General features: G+C 41.8%; 1 protein-coding gene across 1 annotated transcript in view; it reads left to right on the forward strand.

Annotated features, from left to right (window-relative positions):
* The window catches only part of USH2A (usherin), a 455,954-nt gene that overhangs the window by 356,721 nt on the left and 83,001 nt on the right, over positions 1-16,232 (forward strand). The window contains exons 52-56 of the mRNA XM_088666687.1: positions 3,073-3,283; positions 3,368-3,565; positions 5,159-5,313; positions 6,150-6,348; positions 15,412-15,519. Coding sequence (XP_088522813.1) covers positions 3,073-3,283; positions 3,368-3,565; positions 5,159-5,313; positions 6,150-6,348; positions 15,412-15,519 — 871 coding nt within the window. The remainder of the gene's footprint in view (positions 1-3,072; positions 3,284-3,367; positions 3,566-5,158; positions 5,314-6,149; positions 6,349-15,411; positions 15,520-16,232) is intronic.

Here is a 16,232-nt window from a genome sequence, read left to right on the forward strand (position 1 = left end):
ACAGAAGCAGAAGACATCAAGAAGAGGTGGCAAGAATACACAGAGGAATTATACCAGAAAGATATGGAGGTCTCGTACACCCCAGGTAGTGTGGTTGCTGACCTTGAGCCAGACATCTTGGAGAGTGAAGTCAAATGGGCCTTAGAAAGCACTGCTAATAACAAGGCCAGTGGAAGTGATGATATTCCAGCTGAACTATTTAAAATTTTAAAAGATGATGCTGTTAAAGTGCTACACCCAATATGCCAGCAAGTTTGGAAAACTCAGCAATGGCCAGAGGATTGGAGAAGATCAGTCTACATCCCAATTCCAAAGAAGGGCAGTGCCAAAGAATGCTCCAACTACCGCACAATTGCGCTCATTTCACACGCTAGCAAGGTTATGCTTAAAATTCTACAAGGCAGGCTTAGGCAGTATGTGGATCGAGAACTCCCAGAAGTGCAAGCTGGATTTCGAAAGGGCAGAGGAACCAGAGACCAAATAGCAAACATGCGCTGGATTATGGAGAAAGCTAGAGAGTTCCAGAAAAACGTCTACTTCTGCTTCATTGACTATGCAAAAGCCTTTGACTGTGTCGACCACAGCAAACTATGGCAAGTTCTTAAAGAAATGGGAGTGCCTGATCACCTCATCTGTCTCCTGAGAAATCTCTATGTGGGACAAGAAGCTACAGTTAGAACTGGATACGGAACAACTGATTGGTTCAAAATTGGGAAAGGAGTACGACAAGGTTGTATATTGTCTCCCTGCTTATTTAACTTATATGCAGAATTCATCATGCGAAAGGCTGGACTAGATGAATCCCAAGACGGAATTAAGATTGCCGGAAGAAATATCAACAACCTCAGATATGCAGATGACACAACCTTGATGGCAGAAAGTGAGGAGGAATTAAAGAACCTTTTAATGAGGGTGAAAGAGGAGAGCGCAAAATATGGTCTGAAGCTCAACATCAAAAAAACCAAGATCATGGCCACTGGTCCCATCACCTCCTGGCAAATAGAAGGGGAAGAAATGGAGGCAGTGAGAGATTTTACTTTCTTGGGCTCCTTGATCACTGCAGATGGTGACAGCAGTCACGAAATTAAAAGACGTCTGCTTCTTGGGAGAAAAGCAATGACAAACCTAGACAGCATCTTAAAAAGCAGAGACATCACCTTGCCGACAAAGGTCCGTATAGTTAAAGCTATGGTTTTCCCAGTAGTGATGTATGGAAGTGAGAGCTGGACCATAAAGAAGGCTGATCGCCGAAGAATTGATGCTTTTGAATTGTGGTGCTGGAGGAGACTCTTGAGAGTCCCATGGACTGCAAGAAGATCAAACCTATCCATTCTTAAGGAAATCAGCCCTGAGTGCTCCCTGGAAGGACAGATCGTGAAGCTGAGGCTCCAATACTTTGGCCACCTCATGAGAAGAGAAGAATCCTTGGAAAAGACCTTGATGCTGGGAAAGATGGAGGGCACAAGGAGAAGGGGACGACAGAGGACAAGATGGTTGGACAGTGTTCTCGAAGCTACGAACATGAGTTTGACCAAACTGCGGGAGGCAGTGCAAGACAGGAGTGCCTGGCGTGCTATGGTCCATGGGGTCACGAAGAGTCGGACACGACTAAACGACTAAACAACAACAACAATTTCATTTTATGTGATGGCTGCTACATAGGAGGCCACTTAGAAGGCTTCCAAATTAAAGCTCAATTTCATCTGCTGCAGTCCAGTGGTAGGCATCTGTTTTGCGTACAAAAGTTCCCAGATTCAGTCCTTGACTTCGGCAGGTAGGGTTGCCTAAAAAGATGGAAACCTGCTGCCAGTCATTGTAGACAATACTGAACTAGATGGCCAATTGTCTGAGTCTGTACAAGGAAGCTTCCTATGCTCATTAGTCAGCTCCTTCCCAAAGCTACTGTTCCAAGAGTTCTTTGACAGAGAGGGGGAACCAGTTGGCATTACGTTGATTCAGCTGGGTGTGTGGGGTGAACAAGAAGGGTCAAGCACTGGTAGGTGCTGAGTAGACACTATAGTTATGGGTATGCTCTGTGTTATGAGATGAAACACTGTGATTCAGTATTGATTCAATTATTTCAGTAGTTCCTCTATTTTTGTCTTAGTCTTGGAGACAAGCTAAAAATGCACCATTGACTACAATTTAAGAAGCATAGCACTGCATGACTGGGAAAATGGGGGAGGGGCTCCACATAGGCTTATATGTTAGAACTGTGCAACAGAATTGTTGTATTTTGGGTGCCTTGCTTTCCACACAACATCAGAATGTCATGTGCTAATTCTTTTGGGGTTAAAAAAAGAATTTTGAACAAGATCTGTGGATCAGTATCATTTTAGGAAAATGCATGTGCTTCCCTTGTATTCTCACTAGTCACACTGTGAAGGAGGACTCTTCAGTTGTAAAAAAAATAAGGATTTAGATTGTGGTGATGGATGCAGTTTGGGTGTGAGTGCAGACTACACTGATCTAGAAACCAGAGTAGTAATTTATTTGTGTTTTATCAATACTTTTATACCCCCGAATAATAACATTCCCTTGGCAATTTGCAAAAAGAATACTGTAATTAAAATGTAAATACAAAAACCATAGGGTTTGAATCAGACTTCATTCATACTGCTAGAGGAGGTAAGGTGACTTTTGCCACTTTCCTCTCTCCCCTTGCATCTCCCACTGTCACCTGTGCCAGAACAATTTGGGAGATGCTGCTTGGGGCTGCAAGGTAAGGGTGTTGGGTGGGCAGGGGATAATTATGAAAATATGCCACCCCCATACTAGCAGGATCTCTTCACTGGATGTAAGGGGTATTTCTATGTGTGGAAGACAAACTATGGAAACAACCCATTATAAACTAATAGCCACAATATCATAAAAGCAGTGGAAAACATGCAGCAAGATTTAAATTACTAAAAAGCCTGGGAACATAAAATAAGGTCCTTGCTTGACTCTGAAAGGCTGCATGAGAATTAGTATTGTGGGGTGCCTTTGAATGTGTGTAAGAGAAAGCAAGGTGTATGTGTTGGATTAAATCATTTTTACATGGACTAAAAAGCTTGGGAACTGGTTTTGTAGGTAAAAGAAGAATGCAAAGCTAGCACTCTGTGCCCTATATCCATGGAAGCAACAGCATACTGTGGGCGATGTGACTTCGACAAACATGCTCACATTTGTGCTTGGATAAAGAGTTACTGGGATAATACAGAGAAGAAAGGAGATGGAGGCATATGCCCAACTTTGGAGGAGAAGGTCTACACTGGAGGTCCAACTCAGTATTCGTTCACAGGTAAACCATGTCTCATCTACTTTCTTGGCAACATTTGGTAAATGTCCAAGTTGGTTGTCTTTTGACAATGTTTTCTCTTTATAGATCTGAAACTGGAACCTCATGTCACATATGAATACAGAGTAGCCACATGGAACAAATACGGAAGAGGATTAAGTGAAATTGGCAGTGCTACTACTAAACAAGATGTACCTGAAGGTGTAAGTCCACCCCAGTGGACCAAAGTAGATAACCGTGAAGACATAATATTTCTAAGCTGGAAAGAACCTCGGCAACCAAATGGTATTCTGATAAAAACTATTGTATGATCTGATTATGGAGTTGAACATAGGAAGCTCCCCGTATGCCAAGTTAAAACATTGGTCCACCAGCTTAGCATTGCCTTCACCTATGGGTAGTGGCTCTCCAGAGTTTCGGACAGGGGTCTCTCCCAGCCCTACCTGGAGATGCCCAAGTTTGAACATGGGACCTTCTGCATGCAAGGCAGATGCTCTGTCACCGAGCCACACCCTCCCCTCAGTGCCCAATGGGCTTGCTATAGAATAATAAGTGCTTTGCTTAAGTTCATCACCCATGTATTTGTCATGATTCCAGAGATATTAAACCTGCATTTCATATATGTCTTCCATTAGCAGCTAGACAGCCCTCAGCAAAAAAGTGTCAGGCTGATATGGTGAAGATTTATCACACATAACTTCTGCAGGACACTCCAATAATGCTATACATGCTTATTGTCATGACTTGCTGATTGATAATTTAAAGTGAACAGTTTGTACAATAGGGTTGCCATATTTCAAAAAAATTGAAAGGTTGTTGAGCTCCCCCCCCCCCAAAAAAAATGCAATTAAAAACCCGTGTTTTTGAGCTATTTTTTTAAAAATGAAATTTGCCAAAAACTGCACTCCTGACATGGGCTGCCATACGTCCAACGATTCCCACCCAGATGCTGTTTGCAAGTGCGAAATACCGGTCGTATGGCAACACTGCAGCAACTAACGATACTGTTCAGTATCGTCATGTGCTGCATTAGAAAAAAGTATGTTTGAACCCACATGATTTGATGCAAGAGGCATTTTTAGATTTGGTTTGCTTTCAGACTTGCTCACAGGAAACCTCTCTCTTGAGGGTGCCATGTTCAAATTGACAAGACTTTCACACTGGCCTCATTCAATTCAATGTTAAATGGTGATTTAGTGTTATATGAGTGATATATTGTAATGTAATTAAGTATTTTGTCCCAACTTTACACTGTGGCTCATCCCTTGCTTATTGAAACAAACCATCTTCATAAACCATGGTTTGAAGCCCTCTTGTTTCAGTAAACTGTACTCAAGACCAACCACAGCATGTCCAGGTTTGGCTGTAGCTCCAAACTGCAGCAAAAACTTTCCTTCTCCTTACAGCCATACTGAAGGAGGAAAAGGATGGAAGGAGTGCATGACCCCATCTTGTTCATGTAACACTAAGCCAGGCTTCCTCAACCTTGGCCCTCCAGATGTTTTTGGCCTACAACTCCCATGATCCCAAACTAGCAGGAACAGTGGTCAGGGATGATAGGAATTGTAGTCTCAAAACATCTGGAGGGCCAAGGTTGAGGAAGACTGCACTAAGCCATAGTTTCATGTTATGTTTGAACAAGGCTGGGATGTCCTTAATTTCACTTTCTAATTGGATTTGTACCTGTTTTAACTTTTCTTCTCTCCTCCCTCACACCCTGCCCACAATTTAGTACTATCCTTGATTGCAAGCTGCTGCCAGGCACGACTCTTTCTTACTGAATCCCTTATAATATTTTGTGAAAATAGTTTGTCCCATGAATTCCCGATATATCTTTAATCCAAAAACATTATTTCCCCCCTTCCCCCTTATGACAAGGTATCATCATTCATTACATTATTCTCCGAAATGGGATTGAGCGTTTCAGAGGAAAGGAGCTGAGTTTCGCAGACACTGGTGGTATTCAACCATATCAGGAATATTCATATCAGCTGCGTGCATGCACTGTTGCTGGTTGTGCGGACAGTAGCAAGGTGGGTTAATTCTTCACTGGAGGGTGGGAGCAGCTGTGGGGAGGTTCTACAACAATATATTTGGACAAGGAAGCTTCAGCATTGGTTATCCATAAAGGCCCTTCCAGATATGATTTACTTGTTATTTTTTCTGCTGTGTACATATTCTCTTCATTGTCAGTGTTTCTAAGTTTCTTCTCATTCCCTTTGGGTCAATCTGTTCCTTCAGCTGGAAGCACCAGGCAGGGGCCCTTTGCTGCCCCTCCCTTCCACCACGCAATAGTTTACAGTCTGCAGCAGCCGGCAGAGGGTGCCTAACACTTCTCTTACCAGCTGATGTATGAGTGGCCCTCTGCCAGCCAGGAGAGGAAGTAATCTATAGGAAGCTGAGGAAGGGCCAGCAACTCTTTCAAATGGCACCCCAGCAAGTGGCAAGGGGAGCAGTGGCGTCAAAGTTTATGCCAATGTTTACTGGCGATAAAAAGCCCAAAGAAATGAGGCTGTTAAAATGCAGAGACACTGATGAACCATATGGAAGGGTGTTATCAAGAGTTCCATGGCAAGGCAGCCTGCTCTCCAGATTTTCCTCTTGCCTGGCGCTATGCACTGAAGACAAAATGTTGTGAATCTGCTTTGATAAATTGTACACCTAGACTCATGCGTAAACATATTCAAGGTCAGATTTTGCCGGGGTGTGTGTGGAATAAACCAAGGGGAGAAAAGTAACGTACTACAGGGCCATGGTAATGATATGCCAGAGCAAACAACAACATTTTAAACTAGAAGTGACATTCTCATTGATCAAGGTATCTTCTGTACTATTACAATAAATTGCTGTCTAATTCATGTGTGTTCAGGTAGTTGCAGTCACTGTCCAAGGAGTCCCAGAGACTGTTCAGCCACCAACAGTTACAGCTTTGAGTGCAGTGGCATTGCGTTTGAGCTGGATGGCACCCAGGAAGCCAAATGGTATCATCCGAGAATACCAGATCAGTCAAATGGGGAAAGGTCTTATATATACGGACACTGCAGGCAAGATGCAGCATACAGTATCAGGTAACGATAGAAAGCTCTGTAAGCAAAATGCTCACCGGTTATTTAGCATTCAGACTTTTTAAAGGTTGCAATCCTAGGTATTTTTGATGGTAAGCCCCTTTGAGGAAATGACGGGTTTGGCTTGCCCACATAGAACGATGTAGTGGATTCCTGAGGTGCCAGAGTGTTGTTGTTTAGTCGTTTAGTCGTGTCCGACTCTTCGTGACCCCATGGACCATAGCACGCCAGGCACTCCTGTCTTCCACTGCCTCCCGTAGTTTGGTCAAACTCATGTTCGTAGCTTCGAGAACACTGTCCAACCATCTTGTCCTCTGTCGTCCCCTTCTCCTAGTGCCCTCAATCTTTCCCAACATCAGGGTCTTTTCCAAGGATTCTTCTCTTCTCATGAGGTGGCCAAAGTATTGGAGCCTCAGCTTCACGATCTGTCCTTCCAGGGAGCACTCAGGGCTGATTTCCTTAAGAATGGATAGGTTTGATCTTCTAGCAGTCCATGGGACTCTCAAGAGTCTCCTCCAGCACCATAATTCAAAAGCATCAATTCTTCGGCGATCAGCCTTCTTTATGGTCCAGCTCTCACTTCCATACATCACTACTGGGAAAACCATAGCTTTAACTATACGGACCTTTGTCGGCAAGGTGATGTCTCTGCTTTTTAAGATGCTGTCTAGGTTTGTCATTGCTTTTCTCCCAAGAAGCAGGCGTCTTTTAATTTCGTGACTGCTGTCACCATCTGCAGTGATCAAGGAGCCCAAGAAAGTAAAATCTCTCACTGCCTCCATTTCTTCCCCTTCTATTTGCCAGGAGGTGATGGGACCAGTGGCCATGATCTTGGTTTTTTTGATGTTGAGCTTCAGACCATATTTTGCGCTCTCCTCTTTCACCCTCATTAAAAGGTTCTTTAATTCCTCCTCACTTTCTGCCATCAAGGTTGTGTCATCTGCATATCTGAGGTTGTTGATATTTCTTCCGGCAATCTTAATTCCTGCTTGGGATTCATCTAGTCCAGCCTTTCGCATGATGAATTCTGCATATAAGTTAAATAAGCAGGGAGACAATATACAACCTTGTCGTACTCCTTTCCCAATTTTGAACCAATCAGTTGTTCCATATCCAGTTCTAACTGTAGCTTCTTGTCCCACGTAGAGATTTCTAAGGAGACAGATGAGGTGATCAGGCACTCCCATTTCTTTAAGAACTTGCCATAGTTTGCTGTGGTCGACACAGTCAAAGGCTTTTGCATAGTCAATGAAGCAGAAGTAGACGTTTTTCTGGAACTCTCTAGCTTTCTCCATAATCCAGCGCATGTTTGCTATTTGGTCTCTGGTTCCTCTGCCCTTTCGAAATCCAGCTTGCACTTCTGGGAGTTCTCGGTCCACATACTGCCTAAGCCTGCCTTGTAGAATTTTAAGCATAACCTTGCTAGCGTGTGAAATGAGGGCAATTGTGCGGTAGTTGGAGCATTCTTTGGCACTGCCCTTCTTTGGAATTGGGATGTAGACTGATCTTCTCCAATCCTCTGGCCATTGCTGAGTTTTCCAAACTTGCTGGCATATTGGGTGTAGCACCTTAACAGCATCATCTTTTAAAATTTTAAATAGTTCAGCTGGAATATCATCACTTCCACTGGCCTTGTTATTAGCAGTGCTTTCTAAGGCCCATTTGACTTCACTCTCCAAGATGTCTGGCTCAAGCCAAGATGTCTGGCTCAAGCCAAGATGTCTGGCTCAAGCCAAGATGTCTGGCTCAAGCCAAGATGTCTGGCTCAAGCCAAGATGTCTGGCTCAAGATGGTACAATTTCAGAATCCAGGTGGAGGTTGCCTGCTTCATAGCACTGCTACACTTTTAAATCCTTGCAAGTGGAAAATCTAGCATAGCTGGGAGACATTTTCTGCCCAGCTTTTTCACTCCATGCTGCATTCTTCTTGCAGGGAATTGGGCTGTATGTGTGTGTGTAGGAAGGCATTCAAAAACATGATTCCTGAAATTACAATCTGATGTGGTACATTCCACTCTGCCATCTAATAACTTTTTCTGTGATATTTCGCTTACATCATGTAATGTGTAGAATTGGGGTGTAAGCAATAACACTACCCAAAGGAGTCTCAACGCGGCTAACATTCTCCTTCCCCTTCCTCCCCACAACAAACACTCTGTGAGGTGAGTGGGGCTAAGAGACTTCAGAGAAGTGTGACTAGCCCAAGGTCACCCAGCAGCTGCATGTGGAGGAGCAAGAACGCGAACCCAGTACCCCAGATTACGAGTCTACCGCTCTTAACCACTACACCACACTGGCTCTATGAGGGCTCTATGAGGGCTTTATGTGGCAAAATCAGCATGTGTTTCCATGGTGAACCATGCCAAAACCATGTTGAGTTTATCACCCAAAATCATATCCTGAAGTGCTGCTGAAATGGGGATTGCGGGCAAACACTGTTGTAAACAGTGTTTGTAAACACTGATATCAAATCCAAACTCCTCCTCTTCTTCTTCTGCTGCTGCTGCTGAGGGATAGTAGAAGGTTTTGAACATGAGATTAAAATAATCACATTTCCTCCTTACGGTGCTATGTGTCCCAATGAAATTGAATACCTGTTTTCTTTCTCTCTCTCTCTCTCCTAGAACGATATGATTTATTATGCTCTTAATCTCATTCCAAATTGGGATGTGAAACATAAGATTTGATACTGCCATCAGCCCCTCCCCAGTTTCCATTCTTTTACATCTGTATGTATAGTTGGGGTTTTGTTTGTTGCTAACGTTTTGTGCTTATAGATGTCAGGTTATCGGTGGTGCATCCTTTACCTCTGGATGCTGCTTGTATTACATACCTGCAGTGGACATCTGTGATTTCCCTGTGGACAGTGTGGGTGTGTGGGTGTGTATGTACACACACACACACACACACACACACACAGCCATACTGTTGACATTGAAGAATATCAAGTGGCATATAAATATCTGAAATTACTGATACATGCAGTGCTTTTTTCTGGGGGGATGCAGTAGTATGCTTACCCCTAAACATTTTGTGAATCTAAGTTTGGCCTCATTGAGGGGCAGTATTTCAATATGAGTAGGAAAATAAGAGTACATAAGCCTAAACATTTTTTTAGAAAAAAGCACTGGATACATGTGAGGTTCTTTTTTTAAAAAAAATGTTTTGTTATGATTTCCAAATTCCTTTGATGAAGCAAAACTGTCGGGCACATCCTGAGATGTTGGTCCAGGGACAAACAGTCTTAATTTGTCATTGGAGAAACACATTTACTGTTCTCCCTATATTACATAATCCTAGTAGGAGTAGTACTTGTAGCAGCAGCAGCAGTACATTCACAGTACACTTCTGTTAACGTTGCATTGTTAGTCTAGTGTTGAAATGTCATGTTTAGCCAACTTCTGATGCCAATTAAAACATTTTTATTCTCTTGGGCTTTTTTGTGGGGGCTGATGAGGGATATTCCGTTGGATGCATCCGTGCCTCTAATGTTGTTGGGGAATGATTTGGTATTTGCTGCGGAAACTATTGATAATGGCTGTCACCTGCTGTTTTACATTCCCCCCCCCCTAATTGTTAGATAATTTTTCGTTGTTGTTGTTACAGCTTTTAAATCATTGCTACCTTCCCTGGGATCATGAAAATGAATAGCATGATATAAATCAAACCAATTAATTAATTAATTAATTAATTTCCAGTGTTAAGTGATGGCTTTAAAATACTAGACAGAGCCGCACTGGATGAAACGAAAGATCCATGTAGTCTAGCAGTTAGTTCCCAATGGTGGTTGGCAATATCATAGAATTAGAGAGTTGGAAGGGACCAGGAGAGTCATCTGTCCAGCTTCCTGCAATGCAGGAATCTTTTACCCATTGTTGGACTTGAACCTACGACCCTGAGATTAAGAGTCTCACAGTCCACCGACTGAGCTATCTATGCTTCTGACAACCTTAAAAGCAAAGCATGAAAGGCAAAAATCCACTTCTTGTTGCTGTTTGCCATGCTGGCCTGGACTAGGAATTTTCTTTGTCCTGAAGTAAAATTGCCAAAGCAATTGCCAATGAATATTTCTGTTGTCTACAGCTTTAATTAAAACAACCCCACTCTTCCAATGGCTTTTTTTTTGTATTCAGCAAGAACATCTCCTTACTGAGCAAGGCAAGAGTGCCTTTTATTCCACCTCAAGGTGGAATAGTGCTTTTTTCAATGTGATAATTACTACACTCTAAATTCATGGTGTTCACTAAAACAACTGTACTTATTTCACATATCTCAGATGTTTGAACTGGCCATCGTTTCAGGCCCCTGTGGACCTGTGTTTTGATTTTTCTCATCTTCAAAAAACCTCTACTGTTCCCAGAGCAACAGTTGAACGTTAATGAAGCTGTAGCATTAGCGTTCCCTGAGACTTTCAATCCGAGTGCCTTACAAATTGCAGATGAGGAGGCTTGCACCTTGCCACAGCACCATTGTCTCGCTGCTTATTTTTAATTACATCAAAGCTTTGGAAACATGATCCCGTAAATGCTTTGTGGGAATAGCGGTGAATGTGCTCGTCATGTGAAATCCATAAATTGCTTATAATCCTCTCAAGATGTTAAAAAAAGCATTAAGTAATTGAAGACAGGAAGTCCTCAGTTAATTATTTAGAGGTGTTATCAATGCTTTAAGTAAACTGAAGCATTTTCTGCTATCGCATGGAGTAGAATGCCACTGGGAGCGAGGGGCACCAGCCATCATCTTCTCATATTCTCTAATGCAAACAGCCTATGGCAGCTTGTCAATAAAAGACCTTTTTATATCATTTATTAGTGAACACTTCCAGTACTCTGTACAGAACAATTTGGATGACAGTTATGGCATTGTTTCACTTTGTGTTACTACTCCTTTACAAATGGTCCTGCTAATGCAAGCGGGGGGGGGGGATGGGGAGGGAGACTAAAATAATTAGGGGGCATTCTATTAAAAGAAAGCTAAGACTGCCCTCTTCAGCAGCAAGAACAGGAATTCATTTTCCCCAGTCTGTTTTTGCATCTCAGATGCTTCCAGAATAATGGAATTTCTGAAAAGATTCCTCTCTCCAATTTACTAAAGTTATTTCATAACAGGCAAGCACCCACGGACATACTTTTCATTGAACATATTTTATATGTTGTACAGAATATTTTGTGACTGAAATGGTTAGAGAATTTCACAAAAGTGGAAATTCCCAAGGGATAGCTGTCTGTTGTGCAAAAAGAACAAGAATTCCTGTAGCACCTTAAAGATTAATCTTGTGGCACAAGCTTTTGTGGGTTATATCACCCATTTGTTTGTTTGTTTGTTTGTTTGTTTGTTTGTTTGTTGTTATTTCCATTTATTAGTCATCTAATGAACAATATTCTTTAAACAAAAACAGTGGCAACAATGCAGGCACTTCTCATGCAAGGTTTCACTGTAGTAAATTTGTAAATTGGGCAAACTTGTGGATGCCTGGGCTGGAATAATATATGCAAACTGATGCAACAATATCATGAGAACAGCAAACTCGTGCCTTTGTTTTAGACTGGGACTTGACAAGGCCTGATATTTGAAGAGATAAATGTATGGTTTTTGCCCTCACACCTACATTATTAATTTTCATCTTCAGATTCTTCCTGAACTACCAAATTTCTTTCTAAACTCACTCATTTACAAAACAGTTTGAGGATATGGCAGCAGTACTTTAAAAAGAAAGAAGGGTATGTGTGTGCTCATTTAGACATGAAACTTCTTATTTCATTTTTATGGTCATGCCAGAGGAGCATATGAGCTGGAGGCTTGCTTTGGCTTCTGATACTAAACCATGAATTCGTGTTATATCTGAACCCAAGCAGAGAGCAAGAGCGAGTGAAAATACAGAAGAAAACGTCTCCTGTGCATGCACAATGTTTTCTTCCAATTTATTGTTCAAATGAATATGCAGTCTTCAAGAAATGCTGCTTATTTGTATTTATTTATATATTGCAAAATTTTCACTCAGCCTTCTTTGCAAATTCCAGATGGATTTTGGAATTGTGCCCATGGAGGAGTACATTCAGCAAACATTTTGGCAGAATTGGCCATCCATTGGTCTGTTTGTGGTCCTTTGAGAAAAGATACACAGGCAGGACAACTCTGTTTTTAACAGCTTTTGCTAATTCAAACTTCCAAGTCATTCCAAAACAATTCCTAAAGAGGCAAGCCTTATCCTGAAAGAGGACTCAAATGAAAAGCAAAGTGGTGATATTTATGAGTGGAAAGAACCCACATTTTAAACTTTTTTCTCCTGCATATGGTTGAGGTGATCATGGGCTGCCCCCCAGATTCATCTCTCTCCCATCTATGACGTTAGGACAATATTAATGAAAAAAACACCCATACAGTCTTCTTTTTTACACCATTTTCCCCAGTCTGTACTAAATGGTTGTAAATAAATAGTGCTTTCTAATAAATATTTACTTTTAAAAGTGAATGAACATGACTCCCTTTAGGGGAGTTGAAATAATCTGTTGCCACAGTAATCTTTTCTATCATGAAATACTGTTAAAAGTTTGGCTCCCATCCATGTCTTTCCCTTTCTAGCCTGCAACTATCGTTTTTGCTCGTTTGCTTTTATGCTAAGTATATAGAGATTTCCACCACCACCACACTTCTCTTTGAGTTCATGATTAGGTTACAATCCAGACTGTCTCTCTGACTCCTCTATTTTTCAAAGCTTTGCATCTTGTTCAGTTTGCAAGCAGCTTGAAGCCTTGGGTGTCATTCATTCATTCATTCACTGTATTTCCCTTCCGATGGGCCTGTTGTGTATTGCTGCTCTGTATGTATGACCATTTTGAAATCCACAACAACAATGAAGCTGTCATCTAACCGTTTTTAGACAAAGGGTTCTGCCCAAAGGATTTTTTCTCCCCTTGTCATAGAATTGCATTGTTTTTCTTAAAGTACTTACAATACTAGTTTAATGAAAACATTTTGCAAAGGGTAGAGAAGAAGAGATAAGAAAGAGCGGGACCCATCACTGACAAGGACAAGGAAGATTAGAGGAAAAATACAAAATGTGAACAGAAGTCTAATAGTGGTTTCTGTGCTCGTAAAAGGAGGAAATCTGGTGTCTTTCCCCTCCTTGATATTGCGTTTCGAGACTTATGCATTAGAATGAATCCATATTTACATATTTATAACCCATTTTCAAAGATGCAGTTGGGTCTTGAAATATTTTGTGGTAGAGGAATGCAGATAAATATAAAGGTGGAGCCATGGGAGGTAATTGTAAGTTAAGGATAGAGAAATAGGAAATGGCTTATAAAACTGATACTGACTGGGGGAAGAGGTTATATTTTTGGAATGGATTCCAAAGCACAGTTAATGAGTATAAAATACAACAGCAAGTTCTGTTTAAAATCCTGCTAGACCCTGGAACTAAGAGTTGATATATGTGTAGCTTTATACGATCACAAAATATAACTCGCTGATGGCATTCATTACTAGCAAGATGTGGCAATCTCCAGGACAGCTTTAAAAGCGGGGACTGAAAAAGTGGCCATTAACTATCACTAAGGGAGCCAGTGTGGTGTAGTGGTTAAGAGCGGTAGACTTGTAATCTGGGGAACCGGGTTCTCGCCTCCGCTCCTCCACATGCAGCTGCTGGGTGACCTTGGGCTAGTCACACTTCTTTGAAGTCTCTCAGCCCCACTCACCTCACAGAGTGTTTGTTGTGGGAGAGGAAGGGGAAAAGATATTGTTAGCTGCTTTGAGACTCCTTCAGGTAGTGATAAAGCAGGATGTCAAATCCAAATCCAAACTAAATAAATAAATAAATACAGTATGTGGTATGCCTTTGAATACGTACTGCTAGAGAACTAACAACATGAAAAAGGCTTTTGTCTTGTATTCTGTTTCTGGGTTTACGGAAAGCCTCAAATTCACTGTTGGAGTTCACAGGAGGTTGGACTAGAGGGACCTTTGCTCTAATCCAGGAAGGTCCCCTTAAGCATTTATAGATGCTGGGTTGGCATCCATTCAGCGCTGTCATTGTTACCCTAACAGAACACTCAGTATATCCCACTGTGAGAATATCTGGTTGTTGAGTGCTTTGGGCATCTGGGTGATCATTGTGTTGGGAAGGAGAGAGAGAAGACTATGACCAGCAAATGTATTTCTGAGCATAGCATAATAATTAACAGAAACAACTTATAAACTTGTTTGGGGTTAATTGAGGTTCTGTGAAGTGCTACCAAATTTGGGGAGGAAATGCCTTCAATATTCAGACATTATCCCCTCATACCAGGGAACTGGGAGTGCAGCTGTATGCTTACTTCTGTAATTGCAGAACTACCTACACCTTCACCTGCCCAACAGGTAACCAGTGTTTCCAAGATGGGCAACACTTATCTGTTAGACAGGGGGGGGGCTTGGATGAGTTTTACACCATCTTCCTCCTCCTCTGCATCAACAAGTGATGTCAAAGCTGATAGCGACACTCATAGATTATGTGGTACTCATGGATAGTTTAACTATGGTCATCCACCCTCTATCAGCCTCCTGGTTGGATTACTTCAATGAATTATAGTTGGGGCTGCCCTTGAAAATGACTCAGAAGGTTCAACTGGTACAGATTATGCTATAATCTGCATATCACACCAATTTTAAAAAGAACATCATTGTCTCCTTGTTCACTTCTGGGTGCAATTCAGTGTGCTGAGGCTTACCTTTCTACTCCTATATCAATATACCTGTGTCTTCAGCCCTTACACTGGGGGCCCTTTTTCGGTTGTGTCCTTGTGCTATTCAACCATAGAGGAGAAGTCTTTTTCTGTGCTGGCACCCCGTTTGCAGAATGCCTTCCCTAACATCACTTCCCTGGCACCTGCTTTGTAATTTTTCTCCCACCAGGCAAAATACCTTTATTCACTCAGGGATTTTAATATGTGGCAAGCCTTAGCCTGCTTTTAAGGATTTTATTTACTGTCTTATTATTGTTATTCTGTATGATGATGATATATAATCTGGGTCATAGCAAACATCTGAAGACTTCATTTTAATCCTATTTGGTTTGGTTGTTTAGATCTTCAGCCTTACAGAAACTACAGCTTTACACTCACAGCATGTACATTTGCTGGATGCACTTCTAGTCGGACCAGTTCAGGTAGAACACTACAAGCTGCTCCCCAAGGTAAGTAGAAATATATTAAGTTCTGCAGAACCTGGAAGCACTTACACCAGCAGTACGGTAAATGTTCTATAGAACAGATCCCAGATTTGTTTTTAAAGAAGAAAAAACCCTCTGGGTATCCTCAAAAATTCTAATATGATATTGAATTTGTACAGTCACATCTGTGTTCCTTTGTACCTGTGTACACACCACGACTTTGAGGTAGTATGCAAAATAAGAGAGGGAACCATCAAATAAATGAACAGAATGGAAGCACAGAAAAAGGGCTCTCATGCTATTGCTGTAATACACTGTTTAAGCACCTAACTTTCAAAGAGTCCAAGGAACAGAGCTGGGGAGAAAGAATTGGTGACAGGACACAAGAAAAGGTATAGTCTGCACCATCTCCAGGCACAATTTTCAGTGGCAAATAGTAGGTACTGTATATACCAAATTATTCTCAGCACGTTTTACCTACAATTTAATTTCTCCCATTTCTATTTCCATAGATTTGGAGGAGGATGCAAGGACAAAATACTTACTGTATTAGTTGGCGCTGTGGGTTAAACCACAGAGCCTAGAGGGCTTGCTGATCAGAATGTCGGCGGTTCAAATCCCCGTAACAGGGTGAGCTCCTGTTGCTCGGTCCCAGCTTCAGCCAACCTAGCAGTTCGAAAGCACGTCCAAGTGCAAGTAGATAAATAGGTGTTTCCGTGTGCTGCTCTGATTTGCCA

Source organism: Zootoca vivipara, chromosome 3 (genome assembly GCF_965207765.1).
Source record: "Zootoca vivipara chromosome 3, rZooViv2.hap1.1, whole genome shotgun sequence".
Classification (NCBI taxonomy): domain Eukaryota; kingdom Metazoa; phylum Chordata; class Lepidosauria; order Squamata; family Lacertidae; genus Zootoca; species Zootoca vivipara.